At 39.8% G+C, this 26,669-nt stretch overlaps 1 protein-coding gene across 1 annotated transcript in view; it reads right to left on the reverse strand.

The window, feature by feature from the left end:
• The window catches only part of ST6GALNAC3 (ST6 N-acetylgalactosaminide alpha-2,6-sialyltransferase 3), a 1,741,316-nt gene that overhangs the window by 147,032 nt on the left and 1,567,615 nt on the right, over positions 1–26,669 (reverse strand). The window contains exon 4 of the mRNA XM_078645280.1: positions 6,374–6,481. Within this exon, the coding sequence (XP_078501406.1) occupies positions 6,374–6,481 (108 nt within the window). The remainder of the gene's footprint in view (positions 1–6,373; positions 6,482–26,669) is intronic.

Genomic DNA, 26,669 nt, shown 5'->3' on the forward strand with positions numbered 1-26,669 from the left:
ACATTTAAAAAACTTTTGAAATTCACTGAAAAACCATAGGTTTTACAGATATTATAGTTAGGCATTTACATTTAAAAAACCTTTGAAATTCACTAAAAAACCCGTAGGTTTAAGGGACGTTATAGTTAGTTGAACATTTGACTCATATAAAACCAGAAAAATTCGCCAGTCAGTTGAGCTAACTATAACTTGCGCACCCGCAATGCACTGATGATGACGTCACATATTACATCACTCATGACATGGTCAGTGACATCACTCATGACATGACTGATGACATCTCAAATGACATCACTGATCACTGATGATCAGTAATTAGACTTCAAGTACAGTTTACATTGCGTTAATTATTTCAGAAAAACAATCTACATTCCCTTCCCTCCCAGCCTACCCCCACCAGGTTTGTGAATGGTTGTGTGGGAGTGGCAGTGGGTGTTTAAAATATACTGTAAGGTTGTGAGTGGGTGCATCAGAGATGATGTGGATGATGTTATCAGTGATGTCATTTGAGATGTCATCAGTGATGTCATCAGTGATGCAATATGTGAGGTCATAAGTAGTGCATTGTGGGGGCACAAGTTATAGTTAACTCAGGTAATTATAACGGCTGAATTTCTCTGTTTTTGTATGAGTGAAATGTCAGCCTAACTATAATGTCCCAGTAATGTTTTTTTTGTGTGAATTTGTAGGGTTTTTGCATATTCTATTTGCTAAAGATTACTTTAGTGTAACCTTTGTTTTTTTGAAGAATTGCAAAGGTTTTTTTTAATTTCATCTGCTAACTATCACATATATATATATATATATATATATATATATATATATATATATATATATATATATATATATATATATATATATATAAAATATATATATATATTCACTGAAAAAACCATAGGTTTCAGGTCATATATAGTTAGGTATTAGCATTTAAAAAACCTTGGAAATTCACTTGAAAAACCATAGGTTTCAGGTCATATATACTTAGGTATTAGCATTGAAAAAACCATTGAAATTCACTCAAAAAACTATAAGTTTTAGTGGTGTTATAGTTAGCTGGACATTTCACTCATACAAAACCATTGAAATTGCTCATATATAGTTAGTTGGACTAACTATATTTCACGCACCCGCAATCCACTGCTGATGATGTCACATATTACATCATTCATGACATGGTCAGTGACATCACTGATGTCATCACTGATGACATCTCAAATGACATCACTGATGACATCATCCAGTGACTGTGTGTTTCTGTAAAGTTTAAATATGATTTACATATTGAAGAATGAGTAGATGTATAAGTGTCTGGATGAAGGATTTAGTAGGTGCGTGACTGACTGTATGAGTGAGTGAGTGATTAAATGTGTCTTACTGAATGCATGGGTTAGTGACTAAACTCTCTGAATGTGTGCATCAGTATGTCTGCTGTTGTGTAAGATGCTGTATGTGTTGATCAGTAGCTATATGAGTGGCTATATGGGTCATTGATTGGTTGCCCAAGTATTTGTATATGAGACTGTGTCTGTGTGGGGGTCACTGGGAGGTGTGGAAACAGCTGTATGGGCGGTTTACTGTGTGCATTGGTGTGTTGGTGAGTGAATGTATATCTCAGTGCTACATGTCCAAGTAAGTACATATGTAAAACACAGTGCATGTGAGAGTTGGTATATATAAATGCCTATACATGAGAGCCAGAAATTATGCAAGTGGCTGTATGGATCAATGTGTACTTGTATCAGTGATTGTTTAAGAGAGTAAGTATGTGTTAGTATATGTTTGAATAAGTAAGGTGTTGTGTGTGTAACTGTATAGATGAGGAAATGGGAGTGTGATTGATTCTTTGCATGACTGACTAGGTGTGTGAGAAACTCCATGGATGAGTGAAAGTGTGTGAGTGTCTCTATAGGTGTATAAGTGCATATGATAGTATTGTATTGATGAGTGACTGCATGTATGAGTGATTGTATGGGTGAATGAGTGGATGTGTGTGTAGACCTAGGTTATATTAAGGTTATATTACAGTGTGAGGAGGTGCATCGTATTATCACATGAATAATATCATCAGTGATATGCTCAGTGATGTCAAATGAGATGTCATCAGTGATGTCATCAGTGATGTCATTTGAGATGACATCAGTGATGTCATCAGTGATGTCACTGACCATGTCATGAATGATGTAATATGTGACATCATCAGCACTGGATTGCGGGTGCGCGAAATATAGTTAGTCCAACTAACTATATATGAGCAATTTCAATGGTTTTGTACGAGTAAAATGTCCAGCTAACTATAACACCACTAAAACTTATAGTTTTTTGAGTGAATTTCAATGGTTTTTTCAATGCTAATACCTAACTATAAATGACCTGAAACCTATGGTTTTTTCAGTGAATTTCCAAGGTTTTTTAAATGCTAATACCTAACTATATATGACCTGAAACCTATGGTTTTTTCAGTGAATTTGCAAGGCTTTTTAAATGCTAATTCCTAACTATATATGGCCTGAAACCTATGGTTTTTTCAGTGAATTTCAAAGGTTTTTTAAATGCTAATTCTATTAGTGGATAACGTTTAAATATATTAATATCCTAGTGGAACCACCTGAGCAGCCCTAAGGGGTCAGGGTGTTTCTACCCTGCCCCCTTTTTGTGTTCTACACTTTTGTTTTTCTGCTTTCTTGTGCCTAATTCCTAACTATATATGGCCTGAAACCTATGTTTTTTTCAGTGAATTTGCAAGGTTTTTTAAATGTTAATTCCTAACTATATAAGGCCTGAAACCTATGGTTTTTTCAGTGAATTAACAAGGTTTTTTAAATGCTAATTTTATTAGCGGATAACGTTTTTATATATTCAGACGTTTTTTTAATGCTAATTCATAACTATATAAGGCCTGAAACCTATGGTTTTTTCAGTGAATTTGCAAGGTTTTTTAAATGCTAATTCCTAACTATATAAGGCCTGAAACCTATGGTTTTTTTAGTGAATTTGCAAGGTTTTTTAAATGCTAATTCCTAACTATAGAAGGCCTGAAACTTATGGTTTTTTCAGTGAATTTGCAAGTTTTTTTAAATGCTAATTCCTAACTATATATGGCCTGAAACCTATGGTTTTTTCAGTGAATTTCAAAGGTTTTTTAAATGCTAATTCTATTAGCGGATAACGTTTAAATATATTAATATCCTAGTGGGACCACCTGAGCACCCTAAGGGGTCAGGGTGTTTCTACCCTGCCCCCTTTTTGTGTTCTACACGTTTGTTTTTCTGCTTTTTTTGTGCCTCAGTCTATTAAGGCCCAAGATGGATGCCAACACTTCCTGGTTAGAAGTGTTGACAGCCAATGAGCATGCAGCTTTCTCGGGAAGGCATGCTGATTGGCTGTCACTGTCTGTCAACACTAGCACAAGATAGATGCCAACACCTCCTGGTTAGAAGTGTTGACAGCCAATGACCATGCAGCTTTCTCGGGAAGGCATGCTGATTGGCTGCCACTGTCTGTCAACACTCAAAACCAGGAAGTGTTGGCAGCCATCTTGTGCCTTGTTAGAACCAAGGCACAAGAAAGCAGTGAAACAAAGGTGTGAAACTCGCAAAGGGGCCAGAGTAGAATCACCCTGTAAATGTCGGGGTACGCGTACCGTGCGCAAATTCACTGAAAAAAACATAGGTTTCAGGCCATATATAATTAGGAATTAGGCACAAGAAAGCAGAAAAAAAAACGTGTAGAACACAAAAAGGGGGCAGGGTAGAAACACCCTGACCCCTCAGGGCTGCTCAGGGGGTACCACTAGGATATTAATATATTTAAACGTTATCCACTAATAGAATTAGCATTTAAAAAACCTTTGAAATTCACTGAAAAAACCATAGGTTTCAGGCCATATATAGTTAGGAATTAGCATTTAAAAAACCTTGCAAATTCATTGAAAAAAACATATGTTTCAGGTCATATATAGTTAGGTATTAGAATTTAAAAAACCTTGGAAATTCACTGAAAAAACAATAGGTTTCAGGTCATATATAGTTAGGTATTAGCATTTAAAATACCATTGAAATTCACTCAAAAAACTATAAGTTTTAGTGGTGTTATAGTTAGCTGGACATTTTACTCATACAAAACCATTGAAATTGCTCATATATAGTTAGTTGGACTAACTATATTTCGCGCACCCGCAATCCACTGTTGATGATGTCACATATTACATCATTCATGACATGGTCAGTGACATCACTGATGACATCACTGATGACATCTCAAATGACATCACTGATGACATCACTGATGACATCTCATTTGACATCACTGATCATATCACTGATGATATTATTCATGTGATAATACGATGCACCTCCTCACACTCTAATATAACCGTAATATAACCTAGGTCTACACACACATCCACTCATTCACCCATACAATCACTCATACATACAGTCACTCATCAATACAATACTATCATATGCACTTATACACCTATAGAGACACTCACACACTTTCACTCATCCATGGAGTTTCTCACACACCTAGTCAGTCATGCAAAGAATCAATCACACTCCCATTTCCTCATCTATACAGTTATACACACAACACCTTACTTATTCAAACATATACTAACACATACTTACTCTCTTAAACAATCACTGATACAAGTACACATTGATCCATACAGCCACTTGCATAATCACTGGCTCTCATGTATAGGCATTTATATATACCAACTCTCACATGCACTGTGTTTTACATATGTACTTACTTGGACATGTAGCACTGAGATATACATTCACTCACCAACACACCAATGCACACAGTAAACCGCCCATACAGCTGTTTCCACATCTCCCAGTCACCCACACACAGACACAGTCTCATATACAAATACTTGGGCAACCAATCAATGACCCATATAGCCACTCATATAGCTACTGATCAACACATACAGCATCTTACACAACAGCAGACATACTGATGCACACATTCAGACAGTTTAGTCACTAACCCATGCATTCAATAAGACACATTTAATCACTCACTCACTCATACAGTCAATCACGCACCTACTAAATCCTTCATCCAGACACTTATACATCTACTCATTCTTCAATATGTAAAACATATTTAAACTTTACAGAAACACACAGTCACTGGATGATGTCATCAGTGATGTCATTTGAGATGTCATCAGTGATGTCATCAGTGATGTCACTGACCATGTCATGAATGATGTAATATGTGACATCATCAGCAGTGGATTGCGGGTGCGCGAAATATAGTTAGTCCAACTAACTATATATGAGCAATTTCAATGGTTTTGTATGAGTAAAATGTCCAGCTAACTATAACACCACTAAAACTTATAGTTTTTTGAGTGAATATATATATATATATATATTATATATATATATATATATATATATATATATATATATATATATATATATATATATATATATATATATATATATATATATATATATATATATATATATATATATATATATCACATATCACATCAGGATCCCAGGGGTACAACCTTTCAAAGGAGCGGTGCAGCACCAGGAAACAGACTCCGCAGGCAAAGCTTAGAGAATTAATGATGATTTATTGCAGCATCAAAAATGTATATATATATCTATTTATTTTTGGGTTTTTTTACAGGACGCGACCTTTAAGGCCTGTTTCTAAAATGCCTTCAGCACGCATGTGAGTAGTGAATATAAATACTGCTTATGTGAGAACACATTTTAAGTCTCCCTAACTGCAGTTGAGAACCAGTGCATAAGCTTTTGTGCAAGGAGGGCCAAGCTGCGCAATCACTTTCACTGGCGCCCTGCCCTCAAAATCATAACGGTGCAGGTTATGTCTGTTGCGAAGGCCAGTTACAAATATGAGGTGTGACAATTACGGGTGTCACTGGCCTTTTATAAAAACCGGCCGACTGATTTTTCCCTTGAAAGTGCGGCTCTTGACGAAATCTAATTGATCTAATTATACAAAGAATCTGATCGCAGACCTTAAAAAGAATATCGGCAACAAATAACAAAATCTGTCAAAATATTACTAATCGCACAAATCATAGAGCATCCAACAGACAGTATAGCACATTTCAGAAATATGAACACATCATTTTTTTAAAATTAAAACTAGTTTCTGGTATTGCTTGTTTTCCAACTTTTGTAAGTGTCCTTCAGTTGTCTCCAGAAGTAATATTTTAACCAAATGCACTGAAAATATCGTGCCAAGTCAACGTAGAATAGCAGGCGAAAACCGCTCAATCAATTTCTAGGATTTATAGTATTAAAATAAATTGCGAGGTTTTGACAAGGCATCCGAATTGCAGACGCATGAAAATAATTTTCTGTGATCTTACTTGCAGTAGGTGTCATTTATCATCCCGAAGACATGAATGTCATTGCAGGCCTTCATTGCTAAGATTAGCGTGAACCATCCAGTGCTCAGATATGTTCCTGACTGGACCCTGTAAAAAACACAGAAATGCGGAAATGGGTTACCCTGAGAGCTTGGAAACACTTTAGCGAGATACGGTACAGGCTACTTAAGAAAAAAGGCTTTAAACAACTTGTCAAGCAAAGAAAAAATACAATTACTTGATATAACTCTTTGAAGGGTTTGTCACCTCTGAAAAGAGCTCTGGTACACAGAGATTTTTTTGGGCATACATATTCCTGTCCTTAGACTCTTCGTAGACATTTTATAGCTCTCCTTAGATAGGCCACTCCCTTAGCTCAGTGCACTCCCGTGGACATGCAGACAACCTTTTGAGTGCTCCATCATTTTTAAGGTTTAATATATGCACTTGTGTGATATCTTTATTAGCTAACACAAAAAGCCAAGCAGCAGGGACGTTCATCACAAGCACATGGTAAATTACTTATCAATAGCAAAGTACCAGGCTAGATTAGGATATACTGTCCACTACTAATCACATTTTTGGCTTCATTCATTCCAGTTGGAGGAGGCGGAATCTGGACCTTTTAAAGATTGTATGGTTTCTGCTCAGGCTGCCAAATTTGACTGCCCTTCCACTTTCACCCTTCAGGAGGTGGATTAGGAGTATTTGTACAGCAGTTTGCAGTATCTTTGCTTTTTAAAAGGTGCATAACTTATAGTGCTCATGGCACTGTTTTTCATTTTTGACCATTTGGCATCTCCTTAATCCTAAAATAGCATGTCTGTCGTGTTAATGCTGCTGTGAGGGTTATGGGGCATTCTCTGATCACTGCACTTTTTTGTGTAGATGCACACAGCTCCCACTGACCCTCTGGCTAGTTTGGTACTGTGTTGCTATCTATATGCTTTAGTTGCCTGACCCTCCCCAACTGGACACGCTATAGCACACACAAAATCCAGGTAGACCCCTGCCTCTAACCCCCCAACTCTAGTATAGAAAATCCAGGAAAAATAACACAGAGAGTAAATTATAATTGTCAACTAATGACATTTATTTGTGTACACGTATCTTTTCTACCTCTTTCCTCATCACATTGCTCGGCACTCCACTACAAAATAAGATGAAAGTGCCTCTCCAGTCACTAATGAATGACACCAAAAGGCTTCCCATACAGGAACATAGCAAATATAATCCTTTGCAGACCATGCACTTTCTCATGGTGTAGCACGTCACCATCCATAAAATACTATGTGCCCCATGACAGAGTATGAAACACTATATAAATGCTACAATAAAATACACAAACAATGCCCAGGGCATGGAGAGGTATTACATAAAGCTGACAAAACACATGCTGATGTAACAAGTTTGCACAAAGTAGCTTGTTTTGTTCAATGTTGTGAAGTTCCAGTGGTACAGAAACAAACGGATGCCAACTGTCACTGGAAGCAAACTTATTTTCTCAGGGATAGAGGAGCCTCCATAGGTGACTAGGTGGGTGATAACAGAAATAAAACAATGTATTTGAATTTTTTTTTCAAAGGTGGTGCTCACCTGAGTGTGGACGCGCTTGTCTTGCCTAGCTAATTTGCCCACCTGTCCAGGTGCCAAAGGGCTATGGACTAAGGGGGTCAATTTCCCCTCTTGTGAGAGAGCCAGATTCGTATGCCAAATGTGATGGACCTCTTTGAAGCTCCTTGGCCTTGGAAGGCTAATCTGCAGGTCATCCTGTGGGTGGATGTGCAAGGTACCCCCTTAGCAAGCAGCCTTTATTTATGACCACAAGAGAGCAATGGCCCTCACCCTTGGGGGTCAGAACCTCATCTCTGGTGACAGGCTGGTTAGAACCAATCAGTCAGCACACCAGTGGCAAGTAGGTTTTCAGAGGGCACCTTTAAGGTGCCATCTGTGTGCATGTATTACTCAATCTGACACTGGCATCAGTGCTGGTTTATTAACACAAGATGTTTGATACCAAACATCCCTTTTTCCAGTGAAGCCATCATGTAGCTGGGGAATTTGTTTCTACCAGTATGCAGCACATTCTTGTAAAATGGCTTTCCTATTCGCTTGTACTGGCAGCAATGGAACTGACCTGCACAGAGATATATATCCTCATGCATTGATACCCTCACATGTAGCATAGTGCGCCTTGCCTTAGGCCTGTAAGGCCTGCTGTAGGTGTGACATACCTATACTGCTTACAGTGTCTGTATGCATGGCCCACTGACAGTGTGCCATGTCGTGTACCATCTGCACAAAGACATGCAACCTGCAGTGGCAATTTCATGAGCTCAATGCAGGGGCCTTTAGGGTGACACAATTTGAGCTACCTCCCTAAGGGGCCCTTCGTGAGTACCTCAAGCTCTAGGTACCAGTGGTACCATTTACTAGGGACTTTTAGAGGGTACCAAAGGTATTGCCAATGGGGAAACAATTATACGGTTTTGGGAAAGAGATTTGGCACTTGTGGCCTGGTTAGCAGGAACCCAGTGCACTTCCAGTCGAAATCACATCAAGTACCTGGCAAAAAACGGCACTTTCCTACAAATAATATTAATAATAATAATAACAACAATAAATGATGATAATGATAATGTTGGTAATGTTTTTATAGACACATCATTTAGTGCAATTGTGTGGGGGTCCTTAACGCCTTAACGGCAGCTGCGATTTTGCGGAAGTGCGGCACTTCCGCAAAACGGGTGGGGCCGCGTTGGCCATTGGCAAACAGCAGCACTGGGGAGGTAGAGCTGCCATCGGCCAATGGCCGACGGCAGCACGGAACGGGTTAAATGATGTCAAACAGGTGTTCTATGTATAAGGCAACTAATACATAATTCTAAACTCAATGTATGACCAGGAAAACTAAAAAGTTACACCATGCACTAAAAAGCCTGCAGTGTTAGCACATCAAAAGCTAAGCACACTCGAGGCAACCTAGTAAAGGTGTGAACATGCATAAGAAGTAGAGCAACATGAGAGAAGAGTACACAGATCAAAATAAAGGAAATGGATGGAAATTCGTAAGGGACCATGCTGTAAAAAGTACTCTGAAGGTCTCAAACAGTAGTTAATTGAAATAAATAGCCTGTAACAATATGAGCAAAACATTAAAAATCACAAAGCAGCATCATATAAATATGCAACAACAAACGGTGAAGGACATATGTTTACAGATGCAAAGTTAGGTTTGCCGTTTACAAAAATGCTAATAAGCAGAAAGGTGAAGGAAAGCATTATTGAGCTACCTTGAGAAAATTCACATAGAAAATAAACACAGGAACAACTGAACATATATTACCATATATTAGCAACTACTTGTGAGGTGAGATTCTATTAATCATGATGATCTGTTCAGCACTTTATTTGGTTGTTTTTATACTTTAACAGGCCCTTTGTCAACACTTGAAGCATCTTGAACTCACCAACAGGCATGAAAATTATGTAGGTAGAAAAAGGAGAGTGCTAAATTCATATAGAACACTATAGAGACATGACTGTCAGAATGTGCCTGTTATAAGAACAATATGTTACTACTTTATGACAAGTGAGCAGTGATTTCACTGTGGCACCAACACTTTTCACTCTTGTGTGCAAGAACTGGCATACTCCTCCCACTATGATCTCATCAATTGGAAGAGTTTATCCTTCCAGGACTAAAGAGTTCTCTAGCTGATATCCATCTACTCCACCACCCAGTGCCTCCTAGCTACTTCGGGTCAGGGCACCTCCTCCCTTCACCAAGCCTTCCATGCGTGAAGAAGGAATCTATTGGTCAGTTTAAGAATTCCAAGAAGAACCTGCCGATGCAACTCTCACTGTCTCTTACAGCGGTGGAGCTGTGCTACTGCTGGATGTAAGAACTTCCCTCCTCACCCATCACGGCCTCATCTGCGGAAGATGGCAGTGCTTTGAAAAGCAAAGGATCTTCCAGTCAATGTCCACTTGCCCCACCTCCTTTTACCACTTTTAAGGTGAGCTGATGTTGTATATGAGGACTTCCCTTGTCCCCATTGCACTCTTTCACCCCTGGTGTAGAAAGCCCCTTGAGTAGTGAAGGAGTCTCTAGCCAGCACATGCCTGTCCCACAACATGCTGTTCTTTTACTAACCAGAACGAATGCCCTGAACACCTCTAAATTGAGTGCATATGTTTTTTGAGACACACTCAATGCTGAATAATTCTGTAATGGAAGCACTGATCTGAGTTTGTCTCTGTTTGGGCATGTCCTCTCCACTGAGTTCTTTGACTTTTGGGACTTGCAGTGCTGCTGTTGTAAAGACAAAAACAAAACTATAAGTGCCAAAATACAAAGAAGAAAATGAGGACAGGATCGACTACTCACATGTGACCATTACCACTCTGACATAATTTTGTCTGGGTGGAAATAACCGCATATGCCCTGATCTGGGAGCTGACCTGGACAGCTTCGGTGCTCTGGAGGCGGAGGTCATCACTGGTGATAAACCTGACTTACCAAGTATACAAGCTGCACAAGTTACACAACCCCAGATAGTTACAATCTTGGATCCTGAAAATATAAGTATTATAACTCAAGGTGGTGATGAGTTAGATAAGACAGATTTATCAGTTGCGGAATCTAATGAGGATGAGTACGAGGAGGTGGTGGATTTGCTTGCTGGAGGAGGAGGGTTGGAAACAGAGGAAATGGAGGAGGACTCTACGGCAATGGGAGCCGGCAAAATTTCTGGCATTAAAAAATGGAAGGGGAAAGCTAAGATCAAGGCTAAGAAAGGCAGAAATATGAACCTTAACATGTTATCAACAACATTGACCTCCACTAGTGCCCGGGAGAAGTTTATTAAAGATCAAAGTCCATTGAGGAAATGGATACAGGCAAAAGGGGGTGTTAAAAGTATGGCCTTGCGTTTATCTGGTAATAACCCTGTAGAGGGAGAAGGTATAAAGATCACTAAAGATACTTCCCTCAACAGCACTATCCCTATCTCTCCGGAACCTCTTCAGACTTCCTCAAAAGGAGCAGGAGGCGATGATTTGGTGACTACTGGTTCTACTATTATGGGATATGAGAATATTGATTCTCCTCTTTCACCCACCACCACTACCATTAGAGGAGAGACGGCATCAGCCATAATTCATCAATGTGCTCCTGCACCCTCGGAACCCCCGACACGAACCTCATTGGATCTGATTCTGATGACACTGCTGGAACATCGGCAAGAGGTCCAGCAACATTTTATTCAGTTAAGAGAAGATAACAACAAGATGCAGACCTGCTTGCTAGAGGTTACAAGGAAATTGAATAATGTTACAGTAGAGATTGAAGAAATCCAGCAGAGGGTTGTCACTGTTGAGGAATCTTTAGCTACTACTGTGACTTCTACTAACCAACATGATAGAGATATTGTGATCTTAAAGAATAAAGTTGAAGATCTAGAAAATCGGCAAAGGCGCCAGAACCTGAGACTCTTTGGAGTACCCGAGGGATCGGAGGGTGCGGATGCCAGAGCATATCTGGTCCAGCTGCTTCCAAAAGCGTTCCCCGATTTATCTCATTGGGATTGGGACACACAAATACAGCGAGCCCATAAATTACCTATGTTTACCAGAAACAAAGAGAGCAAATTTCCACGACCAATATTGATGTATTTAGGTAACTTTCTCTTACGACAAGCGGTCTCCATCAAGGCGAGGCCAAATAAACCAGTGACGGTGGACGATGTAACTTTTTTCGTAAAATCAGACCTTAGTAAGGTTACGATGGAAAAACGCTGGGGATTACGTAAATTGATTGATCCTTTTAAATCAGTGGGAGCAGTGGTATATCTTCAAGAGCCTGCACGACTTAAGTTGTGAAAGCTGGGCATATTAATTTATTTACTGAAGTTAAAGAGGCTGAGCAACTGCTCTCTAAGATGGCATCGGATAACTAGATGTTAGATGTTTAATGGTCCTGATCTTATTATAAAAGATCTCTTTTTTCTTTTTTTTTCTGCTCTCTTCTACATATCTTTTCTCATTTTCTTTGCTCCGTCTATGAGTGTTATATGGAGGGAGGGGGGTCCTTGAGGAGACCTTGCTGGTAAGCTGCCCATTCATCGGCAGCCGTTGATAGAGGGAGGCTTCCTGGTAGGTACTGTGGGGGGGGGAGCTCTAGGGGTTGGAGGATAGGGCTAGGGGATGATGTTTGGAGGGGAGGGGGGTTTTCAGGGGGGGAAAAGATGACACAAGCAGAAAAGATTTAAGGTACAGATTGAGTAAGAAATTGTCTATTTTTTTATGACTAAAACAATCATTCAGAACATATTTTAATTAAGATATGTATCAAGCTAGTTGCTTAGCCTGGAATGTTTCAGGTCTTAACAATAAAAGTAAAAGACAACTTGTATTTGAAGAACTTAAAATGTATAATCCCCATTTTGTACTATTAAGTGAAACCCATATTCGTTTTCAAGATAGAAAAATGTTAGAACAAGGGGGGTTTGAGCTACTAATATGTACCCCATTAAATGCATCAATCCGGGGAGTGGCTATACTTAAGAAAAAAATCACTTAAGGTAGAAGTTCTTAGAGCTGCTGCTGATAAAACCGGTAGGTGGGCAATTGCACAATTAATGTTATCAAACCGTAAATATATCTTATGTGCAGTGTACGGATCAAATTATGATGATGCAGCAGTTTTTGACCGACTTAATATTGAATTACTAGATTGGGAGGGGGAGCTAATATTAATGGGAGATTTCAACTGTGTAATTAACTATGCAAAAGATACTACGAAGTGCACCCCCTCACAACGTATGCGTAAAACAAGGGCTGCCATATTAGAACTTGCACGCATACATAACTTAAAAGATGTTTGGAGAAATCTCCATCCGACATCGGCTGGATATACTTACTATTCAATACCACATAAAATCTACTCCCGCATTGATATGGCTTGGACTACAGATAATATACTTAAAGGTAGTAGAATGGAGATCTGTCCTAAAGTAACTTCAGACCACAATCCCATTCTGTTCGGTTTTAATATCTTATCTAAAAAACAGGAACCTAGGCTATTCTCATTTCCAAGACATTTGTTATCCAATTCCCTATTCATCAATCAGTTGAAGGAACATATAAAAGAATTTTTGGAGTTTAATATTGACTCGCCCCTACCTATTACTGTATGGGATGCTTGCAAAGCACGTATTAGAGGTTTTGCCCAGCAATTTATTATTCAGCAGAATGCTAATCAAAAAGAGGAGATACGGGGCATTACATCTAAGATCAGGGCTTTGGAAGAACATTTGGCTGAAATTACTAAGCAGGAGGATGCAGGGTTAACTACTAATTTGAATTAAGCAAGGCTGGAACTTAAACTAATTACTTTACGCTGCGATACCAAAAAATTTCTTAGGGATAGAGTTAGTACTAAGCTGCACAAGTATAAACTACTACAATATGAGAGCGGTGACAGAATCGGCAAAATTCTCGCCTATAAGGTTGCAGATGACAGAGCTACCTCTTTAATTAAGAGCATAAGAGGAGCCGATGGAATTAAATATACTTTACCCGAGCAGATTCTGCAACAATTTGTTAAATATTATACTAAACTCTATACCCCCGAGAATTTACCTTCGATTGAATCTATTGAAGGGTACATTAGAAATAATTGGTTAATAGAAACAGATGCAGAGGCGATGGAAGAATTGGAAGAAGATTTTAGCCTTGCTGAATTGAAATTAGCCATCTTTTCCCTTCCCTCGGGGAAAGCCGCTGGGGACGACACACTTCCGATTGAAATATACAAAAGCTGTAGTGAGGAGCTTCTTCCTTTTCTTTGCTCAGTTATAAATCAAATAGGGATAACTAGCAAGGCTCCGAGCTCTTGGAATACCGCTAAAATCATTTTCTTTCTAGAAAAGAATAAAACCCCTTCAGAGTGTGGGTCTTACAGGGCCATTTCCCTGATTAATTCAGATGTTAAAGCATACGCTAAATTAATTGCTACAAGATTATCTCCTCTTATGCCCAAACTAGTTAGCCAACACCAACACGGTTTTGTGGTAGGGAGAGACACAACATTGCACGTTAACATGGCTATCACTGCGTTTGATGTTGTTGCAACAAATTCCTCCCCACTGGCCATGGTACTACTCGATGCTGAAAAAGCATTTGACCGAGTGGGGTGGGAATATCTTTGGGCTACTCTTAAAGAAATTGGTTTTAAAAAACACTTCCTAATGAAAATACAGGCACTTTATGACTGTCCTAATGTTATAATAGGGTACGATAATATGCTGTCCTCTAGATTTCCAATTTTAAGAGGGACGCGTCAGGGTTGCCCGCTATCACCTCTTTTATTTGCTCTTGCTATGGAACCCTTTATTAATGCTATACAATCCCAGGAACGTATAAAATCATTTACCTATGGCACTAATTCACTTAAAATTACAGCATATGCTGACGACTTGGCGATTTATACAACAGATGTCGCAGAAGCCATGGATGGAATTATTAAAGAAGCTGATGCCTTTGGTGCAGTATCGGGCTACAAATTAAATCTAAATAAAACACAAATCATAGTTTATTATAAACCACGGATCCCAGTCGCTGGCATATGCCACACAGCTACCTATTTAGGTATTAAAATTACATCCATTATCAAGTGTATTATGGCACTGAATTATGATGTTTTATTAAAAGACACTAGCATTCTTCTTAAAAAATGGCATAAGGTTCCCCTTAACCTTATTGGTCGAATAAATCTCATCAAAATGAACATTCTGCCAAAGTTTCTGTATTTATTTAGGTGTATTCCTTTGAAAATTACCAAATTATTCTTTAGAAAAGTTGATGGCATTCTAGGCAGCTTTATATGGGGGTTTAAAAAAAAACGCAGATCATTGTCTACCTTAAAGTTACCATTCAGTAAGGGCGGCCTTAATTTTCCAGACTTTAGAACTTATTTTTTTGCATCCTTTTTGGGACGTCTACAGAGTCTTTTTAACTCCAATAATCCTTATTACTTTCACCAATTTATGCTTGGTACCGATTCTATTCAATTCCTTGCTAGAACCAATGACCCAAAGTATTTTAAAAGAGTCAGGTTTAAGACCGCCAAAGACATAATAAATATATGGAATATAATACTCGTACTGAACAAAACGTCAGTCTTTCACCCTGATTTAACTCTATGGAACAATCCGGGTTTACCAGGTATTTTTAGTGACTTAGGGTGCAGGATTTGGTCCAACTTAGGCATAAGTAAACTGGGCGATTTATACGGCTCCTCAGGCTTGCTAGAGTTTGAAACACTTAGGTTATTATATAAACTACCGGGGCATGCGTACTTTAAATACATAAAAATCCGAGATTTCCTTATTGGGAAACTAAAGCTTAAAAAGATCTCAGATTCAGATTTCTGGATTTGTATGGATGGAGGAGGCGGGAAGAACAAAGCTACGATCAGCCTAGGGTATAAATGTTTCAGCCAATATAAGATAGATGATTGCCCTAAATTGGCCCAGAAATGGACCTTAAAATTTACGACCGGTATTTCATCAAACATCATTTCCTCATTTTTAAATAATATTGATACTTTAGTTCATTCATCCAGCTTAAAACTCCAAGCCTATAAGACCATTTGCCAGCTTTATTACACCCCGCAACAATTTTGTAAGTGGTCTTCTAATAATGTTCATAATGATCGCATGAAATGCCCAAAATGTCAATTACAGGCTGCTGATCTAGAACATATGATTGTTTCATGTCCGGTTTTGTTTTCATTTTGGGATAGTTTAGAAAACATTCTGAAACAGAAACGATTAATTGATACATCATTACGACCTGAAATGATTCTTCTTGGTACTCAACCTACTATTTCCCCATCTCGGGATGTTGTTTTTATTTTGTTATCATGTGCAAGATTGGTTATTGCAAGGGCATGGATCTCGGACCAACCACCTCATGTGAACGAATGGTGGTTTTTGGTGAAGGAGATATATGATATGGAATTATCTTTAGCCAGGAAAAGGGGTGATAAAGCACTTAAGAAAATAGACAGAACATGGGGATGTCTTTTTACTTGCTCAGATATGAATTGATTTAATTGAGGGTTTTGCCTACCTTGATATCTTATTATCTGTCTTTTAGCTGATATATGAATTTGCTCTGATTACTTGATGTCTTTTTTTCTTTTCTTTTTATGTATTACTCTCTGTATTTATTACTAAGAAGTTCAAGACATAGTATGTACTGATCAAATGCATTCTTGTTTATACTTTTCCTTTTGCTCTTCCTTTTTTTAAATTAATTATCAGCTGCTTGTGTTATCAATAAAAAAAGGTAAAAATTAAAGGAAATAACCGCATATGAAAAGGGATAATATACCACAAGCAATTGCGAAAAGTCTGCAGCCTAGTGCTTTACTGTGACCACAGAACTCTGCAGTGGTTTATAATAGCCTTATTTGTTGAGTTTGGGAACATTAGTCCATCTATAATATAAGATAAAAAGTATCCCTGCTGTACATCATAAGGATATTGCAAGTTATAAAGGTGTTCCAAAAAAGATATAGAGGACCAAGGCCGGAGACTGAGTTCCGATATATGATTATGGAACTCTGAGGTGACTTTCAATATCATTACTATGTATGTCAGGGGTAACATTCTCCAGTATAATATATGGTGACGGCATTACCTTTCCCAGAAACTGCTCAAAACCTTGGTGCGTAGCTAATTCATATGAAGGAGTGAGCATGTGTACAAACATGAAGTATAAAAATAAAACCTCTAGTGCAACATGAAATATATTAAAAACCTGTTAGTTATTTGTCGCAAACATATCAAAAGAAGTCGGCTTTTCTATTTATTTTTTAAAAAGCTGCACAAGCTCAGAATGTTTCGAAACATGCAGAAAGATTCTAGCTTTTCTCTAACTATCTAATGAGCATGAAACATAATAAAAAGGTTCTCTTTGCATGTCAATGTAAGCTAAAAATTAGAGCAGAGGAAAGAAAAGCAACATAGCTTTAAACAGCTGCTTCACTTATGCTCCATGACCTCACCTGCCTTTCACCTCAGCTGCTAGCTCTGGTTGAAGGTATTGTGACATCAGAACTTGACTGTAATCACTCATGATTTTCGAGTTCTGGTGTCTTTTCTTTATATCGGCACCTAGTTACGTCACAAGTCGCCTATTATAAAGAAATTAGATACTGGCATTCATACAGAGATTACAGAATCCCATGTATTATAGAGAGATATAAAAGATGTGTATATCGATGGTTGATGAGACCAATGAGTAAATATTTCATCAAAAGCGCAGCTACTTTTGGTATGGCACACTTGAGTGGTACTGGGCGGTTGCATGGATTTGAGTAGCAACTAAAGTGACATGAATCATAAAGCAAATCTGTCATAAACAAAAGATTGAGAGTGGATCGGAAGCCAAATTTCTGTTGGTGGTGGTTTTGGTCTTCCTAAAGTGAGTACGGGCCATATGTAGGTAATTTGTGTTTTGCGATTCTGAAATTACGATTTTTTGGCAATCGCAATTAGAGAATCGCAAAACGAAATGTAGGTAGGATTAGCAAATGTTTTTGTGAATACCAATTATTCCTTATTTGCGAATCGCAAATTGAGATTCGCAAATAAGGAATACCTTCTAATTAATTCCTAAGGGCTAGAAGGCCCATAGGAATGAATGGGATGACATTTTCAATTTGCGATTCTCAATTAGAGAATCGCAAATTGAGAATGCAATTTCAGGGTTGTAAGGCTGTCAATAGGATACCCTTTTGCACCCCTGAAATTAACGTGTGCTCATGTGGCCCACATACATGCCCTAAGGGCATGTATGTGACCCACATGGCACTTTGAAAAATGCCAAAAAGTGCATTTTTCAAAGAAAATGCAAAATACCACCAACCTGAAGTTGGTGGTATTTTGTGATTCCTTAAGCAAAAATGTGCCCAACTTGGGTGCTTCCTACATTGCATTTAAGGAATCGCAATTGCGATTCCTTAAATGCAATAGCAAAATAAGGAATCGCAAATTTTGCGCTTCCTTATTTTGCATGTGGGTTTTTGTGTGCTACATAGCACACTGCCCTAATTGCGATCGCAAATGCTGAAATTCTGTGAATTTCAGCATTTGTGAGCGCAATTAGGCTTCCTACATATGGCCCTGCGTCCATAAACAAGGATGCAGTTGACCCGGTAAGGATCAGGAATGTAAGTCAAGCAAATGGATGATACTCAAGAAAAGACATCCTGTAAAAATACATTAAGATAGTACTGACATGGATAGCATGGGTCAGTTGTGGTGTTTTGACAATGTACGTAGTTTGCTGTGCATTGAGTAACAAAACTTGTGTTGCCCATTGCCTTGACGCAAGCCACCTTTACTACTCCATCTCATCTATTGATAACAAAGAAGGTACAATCTTTTAAAATAACACATTATGGTGATTTTCTTGTGAAGATTTGCAACACCTACAATACCTATGATACCCTGGGAAGTTGTTTCTCTCGTCTCGCAGGCACTGGATTCGAATGTGTGTCTCCTGTTTGCCATTCTTGTTCTGGTGAATTGGTAAGGATAGGTAAGATTATTGTATAAAATATAAAATAAATCACATAAATAGGTGAGTTACAGTTTCCTATAAAATGAGCCTGGTGAGCTAATGTAAACTAAAAATTATTGTAGGTAGAAAATTCCATTAGCCATTAAAAAGGTATTTGAAATAGATTCTCCTAAGAACTGAAAGCAAACGTCTAGGAAATGATGGGTCTGTACTGTGATCCGATCATTCAGTAACATGTCAGCTTTGCCTTGTAACATTATTCCTTTGCAAACCACGCATGCACCGGGGAGCAACTATTGCCCTTCCTGTCATAAGAGTGTGAATATGTATGTCACCAGCCCAAGCGGGCCTTTACAGGAAGACCTCTTGCAAAGCATCTTAACGAATATAAACCAGCTGTCCAAGGCATTTTCATTGACAATTGAGAAAAATAAAAAGTACTACTTAAAGACATTGTCTAATAATCGCCTACTTTGAGCCCTGTTTGAGGGCTCATCGTGAAACTATCCACAGACACTGCTAGTCCCCTGGAATGTCCACATTCTATGACTTTTAACAACTCCCAAATTATCTAGCAAGATTAACCACCAAATCAATGCTGTATTTTTTGTGGGGTTCAGCCTGTTGCACTGCACTGCCCCTTTTTACCAGATACATTGTATCAAATGAAATCCACAGAGCTGATGCAAAGATGTCATGTCTTCATCAAAGTATCCCTCGGACGTGTTTCCAAATGAGGAAGCTTTTCTCCGTTAGCCATCATCAGGAGAAAGGCTGGGAGTAAAAGAGCACAGCGTCAATTGTAGGAGCCTAGATGCTTCTTCTCCCATTGCATTCATCTCAATGACCAGCTGTGTAGATGCTGAGACAACTACAACCTCCTTCTAACTCATGTTTGCGAAAGCTGAGCTCTGCAAGATACACAAAATCCCAAAGTCCTTTTTTTCCATAGGACTACTCTTCTACCGAATGAGTTAGAGGTGTAGACGTAGTTGGGAACCTAAAATAGACATATATTCGATGCCCCTATGCATCATTTACAATTGGATATTTTATGGAAGAAGGAGTTCCATTGCCAGATTTCGACCAATTATCCTTTAAGTGGCTATTTATTAATTCTATTTTATACTGTATAGAGTCTTCTTTGTATGAATAATACACTATTATATCTTAAAGTGTTTATGAATGTCCATTTTGTTTTCTGTAACACCCAACATACCTTGCTGATATGAGCCTTTTTTGTTCAAACACGCTACAACAACCAATTGGTCTGGTTTTTTTTAAAAGTCCTAGCAGATGCAGAGAAGTGAATACTCATGTTGTTCATGACTCTGTAGTAAAAATGTTGTAGTAGTTGCTCAGTGGTTAATTCCGTGAACTTGGCCTATTCACTACAGTTGCTGGCATCTTCAGCTAAGTGAATGAAGTGATACTGCCATGACTAATACCAGACAGACTAAGGGACAGCAAAGCCACTTGCTAGACTGGAATTTGGGACCCATGGAAGCAAGCACGTTCACGTATATCTTCTTGGTCCATACATAGGATGTCACTCTAACAACAGAACAAAAAGTTGATTACAGGATTGTATTCGTTGTTTCAATTTAACGCAAAAACATGCTATTAGGCATGCAAACTTGTTATAGTTACACACTTCTGGCATCTGGGTGCTATCAAGTGAGCTTGGCTAGCAAACAATAGCTGTTCCGCTGGATAGTTAAATTGCAAAAAGATTTATATATATTTTGACAGGCTTCCATTAATTACAGCTGCACTGCTGCTGGGATATGCAACATGTACCAAAAGAATTTTCATATCAATGTGAGTAGGTGGATTGCCTTTCTCTAAACCCTAGCATCTCCTCTCCAAGTGATCTCCTTTCTCTATTTGCTTCCCTTGATCATTGCAATAAATTGTGTGGTTAGAATCTTCATGACAGTACAGTTCAATATTAGAATAATGCATTTTTCATTATGCAATAATGTAGACAGATGTAATCAAGGATATATTAGGAAGGGCAATGAAAGTGGCTGGGGAATTAACACACAGATTGTAAAGAAAAAGAACCTTTAGGTGTGGTTCTTCTCTTCACAGAACATCAAGCTGTATGGTACTGGATGGAGCAGCAAGGGGCAGTGAGAGAGGAGAGCACCCACAATGGTGAAAGCCGGCTGCTGTTTCAACAATGAGGGTGCAAGAGAGCACGGTAAACAATGCCAGGCCCAGTAACGTAACCAATTGTCACTCAAATGCAACATTTGAGCTATTGCAGACGTGGCAACTTTTCAATATCAGCCCTCGACAACAGAATCTGCCGGTGACCGTAACTCATCTGAAACGTTACCCGGGATCCCACAAGCAGATGAAATCCTGCAGGTCCTGATGATCCTTCAAGAGAAGACTGGTCAGTTACAGCAGCTGCACTCCTGCCTGTGGTGATGAACCTTCTGGTGGATCCTCTCTTTCTCTCAATAGTCAAGGTTCTACCTGAGTTATTGCAATATGGACAGGAGTGAGAGAAAAGTGCGCAAGAACATTATGAAAATATAGTAATGGATGGAGGGAGCTGATGAACAGACAGACGCATACAATAAAGATGATGTGAACATTTCCAACGTGATTCTGATCTATGGATCCTTCCATTGTCCTTTGACAGCTGGGCCTTAGCCCAAGCAGTACGATAGAACCGGCATAGGTCTGACCTATCGAGTTCCAGGCTACCAGCCCCTTTGGTGTATGGCTGGTCACCTCTGGTGACACGAACAGCAAATTCACCACAGTTAGCAGCTTATCTGAAGTGTTGATTAAATGGGCGGAAAGAGTATGAGTTTCTGCACTGGGACAGGCGGGAGAGGGATTACAACTAGAGCAGGGTTGGTCAAGTCCGGTTTGTCGATGCCAAAGAGAGGGGGGACCTCCTCCAGAACCAGTGGGCTCTGATAGATCACACAGGATAGGGATGAACAAGCATTGGTTAATGTAGTGTTTTTTTAAATGAAGAGGCATATACACAGCATTCCTACAAGCAACATCTGATAGAAAGGAAGGACACATGGCAGGGCGTATAGTGGACACAGACTTCTCCTCCTACGCCAGACGCCAGAGGTGCCAGAGGTGCCATAATTTGGTTAAGCACAGGGGTCCCTTTTGAGATAGCTACATAAATTATTAACAAAGATGGTAGATACGTTGTGATAGAGGGGAATCTGGACCAAAAGACAGTAATGCTAGGAAGAGTCTTAATTACCAATGTTCAGCAACATCACTTCTTCTCATTTCTCTCATTCATCTTCGCTCACTGCAACATGTTATTGGGAGGGATTCCACAGCGTTCTTGATTAGTGAATAGATGGATCAAACCTCCCACCCCATACACCAGTGCTCGCAACATCCAAAGCCATCAGAGACTGGATGGATCAATGGTCCCAGTCAGACATATGGAGATTCAGACACCTCTTTCTAATTGAATACTCCTTTTATTCCTCAGTAAACAATGTCCATAACATTTGATCATACAATATGCTCAGCTGGAAAAGTGGAAGAAATAAGCATGATCACATAATTAGGATGGACACTATATGACCACAACCCACAAGTCATCATCATCAACTGGGGGAGATAACTAGTGCCCAAGACAACAAGGCACCTTCAGAATACTACACTAAAAGACCTGACGCTCCATGCCTCACTGTATGTACTAACATCGTACTACTTTGAAGACAACAGCAAATCGACCTCCTTGCTGCTATGTGAACGGTTAGCTTCGAAAACAGTGGTAAGGGACCCCTGTATTTGTGCGGCTATTCAGGTGAGATGATAAGATGTCACATTGCCTAGCAATAAGAAAACCTTGAGGCCAATATTATAAGGCTGGGGGGTGATGACATAGCAGGCGAGCCTAGGAATACTGCACTCATGGCAGCTAGAGAAACCTCTGCCATTCTGGTGGAAAGACAGAAGTGTGTTGACCATACAGCATGCATGGCTCTCCAGCATGCAGAAAGTATAGACCTGACAGTAGCAGCTTTCTGTTGACTAAGGGTCTCAACAATACTTTAATGAGGCAAACAATGGGGTCTTCTAATAGTGTTACGCTAAAGTATATGGCAGGCAGGAGCAGGGCACAGAGGAGGAAATCTATGGGTTTCCAGCCTATATCTCACTCCCATGTATTGATGGGCAGGAAAGGATCATCCTCAAGCAACTGGAAGACCCGAGGACGGAACACCCTTAGCACAGGCTAATTATAATCCGCAATCAGTAAGAGAACTAGCGGAAGCATTTCTATTAGAAGCTTTTTCCTTTAGAAACTGTGGACTGTTTTTAACTGCAGCGAACTCCCAACTTTTAAAATCAAAACCATTGCATTTTGTTACCCTATAGCTGTGATCTGTTTTTATTTGCGGCGAACTCCCAACTTTTTAAAATCAAAACCATTGCACTTTGTTACCCTATAACTGTGATCTGTTCCTATTTGCGGCGAACTCCCTATCTTTTTAAAATGAAAACCATTCCACGTTCACCTGATTAGCACATACAGCACATACCTAATAGAAGTGGAACAGCACGTATGCACCCTGTGATCCCCCCTGTCCACCACAGTCATTAGCGGACTGTTTGTTGTGGAGGGAGATCCCGGGGAACAGTTCCTTCTCAGAGGTGACTCACTTCCTGGTAGGGCCACGTAGAACTGCAATCTTGGATAGGTTAGCAGTCTAGTCTTTCCGTTACTAACCAAGCCAGGCACTATAAGTGGAGGAAATGGCACGAGCGCACCGAAGGCAAGCCAAAGGCAAGCCCGTCTGCACCCGTTCACGCCTCGACCGAGCCCAGTGCCAGAACCCCTGGCTCTGGATCCCTAGAATCCAACTACACCATCAGATATTCCAGTGAAGAACTATTGGCACTAAGACAGTATAATACCTCTGACATAGTCAGATGGTCACCTGAAAGTTTGTCATCTTTAAGTACCATAAAACCCGTGCCCACAGACTTAACTCAGTCCCCCCCAATAAGCAAAAACAATATCCCCTGCCTACTCCTAAATACTAGATCATGGGTGAAACATCAACTAGAGTTCCATGATCTTGCTCAAACACTAAATATAGATATAGCTTTCCTAACAGAGACGTGGGCAGATGATAGCTCTAGCCCCAACATAGTTGCAGCTACACCTCCTGGCCACGCAATTTTTCGATCAGACGGACAATTTAAAAGGGGTGGGGGTCTGGCGATCCTATATTGAGATAGCTATAAGACCAGATTTGAACCGCTGCTTACAGTAGACTTTGAAGCTATGACCTTCTCTACCGAACCACCAGACTCACTAGCCCTCAAAGGAATTCTAGTGTATCGCCCTCCTGGAGATAGCAATAGCTTCATAGATAAAATCTGTTCCGTAATGGAAGCTCTAATGTAATGGAAGCTCTAATCACCAATGAGAACATTATGGTGCTGGGAGATTTTGACTTCCACTTGGAAAACACAGAAGACCCTAACTCACTAAAACGTATTGACCTAATGGATTCATTTGGATTGCCTTTAGTCAGCAAAGGTCCGACACACAAAGCCTGACATATGCTGGATGGCATGTTCTCCAACTGGGAGAATCTTGTGATATCTCCATCCCTCCCATTAACCTGGTCAGATCACTGGGTGGTCAACTGGTCTATGTAGGCTACAACATCAGCACCACACAGACCAATTATACAACACACCACTAGTGGAGCCTCGCATAAAATCCAGCAAGATGTATTTGCTGAGGCGATTGCTGCTACCCCTTGCTAAAAGGAGAAGGACAAAGATCACAACATTGAAATTCTCTCTTGCTGGCTCAATACTGCGTTGGACAAAATAACCTGCATCTCTGATCACAGCCACAAAAGATATCCCTGTAATTCTAGATGGAGGAGGAACAGCAGCACTGGTGCCGCTTGACCTCTCGGCGGCCTTTGATACGGTCAGCCATGAGATCTTGGCTGACCGTCTGCAGGAAGCAGGAATAAAAGCACTGCATTTGAACTCTTAAAATCATTTTTAACCAATCGGCAGCTAAATGAAGCAATGGGGTCAGCAACCTCCAAACAGTTTCCTCTACCATGTGGAGTCCCTCAAGGCTCCGCCCTGAGCCCCACACTTGTTAATCTATATGTAGCGCCGTTAGCCTAGATAATAAAAGACGAAGGATTTGCCCTAGCTTCCTACTTTGATGACACACAGATTGTAGTGTCTTTAACTAATGGTACCCGGGTGAGGCCTTTAAGACCTGTATGAAGAATGTGAGTGACTGGATGGATGGCAACTGTCTGAAGTTATCATTTCTGGTTACAAACCCTCCCTGAGGACGCCTGACTGGTGGCCACCAGCACTTGATGCGCTGCCCACACCCTCCACTAAAACTAAGGATCTGGGCATCATCCTTGATAAAGAACTCAAAGTCAAGGACCAAGTCAGCAAATTCACATCCATTTCCTTTTGTGCCATAAGATTAATCAACAAAATTAAGAAACAGATACCAGGGGAACCTTTGAAAACTTTGACTCTGGCTCTGGTCCTTCACCGCTTAAATTACTGCAACAGTCTCTATTTCACCATTAACTCAGGGCTGATTAATAGGCTTCAGATAGTACAAAACGCAGCAGCACGTCTCATCCTAAAAATCCCCAAAAATGAATCAGCGAGAGAAGCCACAAAACAATTACACTGGCTTCCAGTCAGGCAGAGATGCAAGTTTAAAGTCCTTTCCCTGGCTTTTAAATCACTACACAACCAAGGACCGACACAATTCAGGAACAAACTAAAGTGGTATGTTCCTAACAGAACCTTACGGTCAGGAATGGCCAGGAACATGGCAACTGTCCCCTTCAAGAGGGCCACCTGGGGAGGCAGAAGCCTTTTCAGATCAGCAGCAATGCTATGGAATACATTACCCATTACCCTAAAAACAGCACCCTCCTTGATGAGTTTCAGAAAAGCTCTGAAAACATGGCTTTCACACAGACCACCTGAAGGAATTAATTTGGATTGCCGCCTGCACTAATGTCCCTTCTGTCCTCAGCTTGTTCATAGCGCCAAGACACCTTCAGGCATTAGCTGCACTTTATAAACCTAATTTCAACTCAATTCAATTCATATTGGAAGAATCCAGGGGTGCCCTAACAGGTATAGCCCATGGCAAAGTACCTGGCACTTGTGGCCTTCACCTCCAATTGTATGCTAACTTCATAGATCAGCTGGTACTCAAGCTGACTATACCCTACAACGAGGAATTTGAGGTAAGGAGGTTGTCCCCTAGGGCAAGTGAGGCACTAGCAATTTCACTTCCTAAACCCTGGGAAACTCTCAGAAGATAACAGTGTACCATCTCCCCTCTATTTTGAATGTAGATTATAAATGATTAGGCAAAATCTTTGTGAGCAGGCTACTGCAATACATGCCATTTGTTGCTTATGGAAAACATACAAAAAAGGTTTTATACTTGGGTGCGGTATGTCACAAAACATCTGTAGGTCATTCAAAAAAATGGAGAGCATCCACAATGAATGGCCCTGAGCAGTAATAGTAACAGTTGATATAGAGAAGCTGTTTGGCTCGTTGAAATGGTAGTATCTGCTCATGGTCTTTGCAATAATTTGGCTAGGACATGATATTAGCAAATAATGGCAATACTCTGCACTCTGCCAGTAGCCAGAAAGTGTAT

This window comes from Lissotriton helveticus, chromosome 1_1 (genome assembly GCF_964261635.1).
Source record: "Lissotriton helveticus chromosome 1_1, aLisHel1.1, whole genome shotgun sequence".
In the NCBI taxonomy this organism is placed as follows: Eukaryota; Metazoa; Chordata; class Amphibia; order Caudata; family Salamandridae; genus Lissotriton; species Lissotriton helveticus.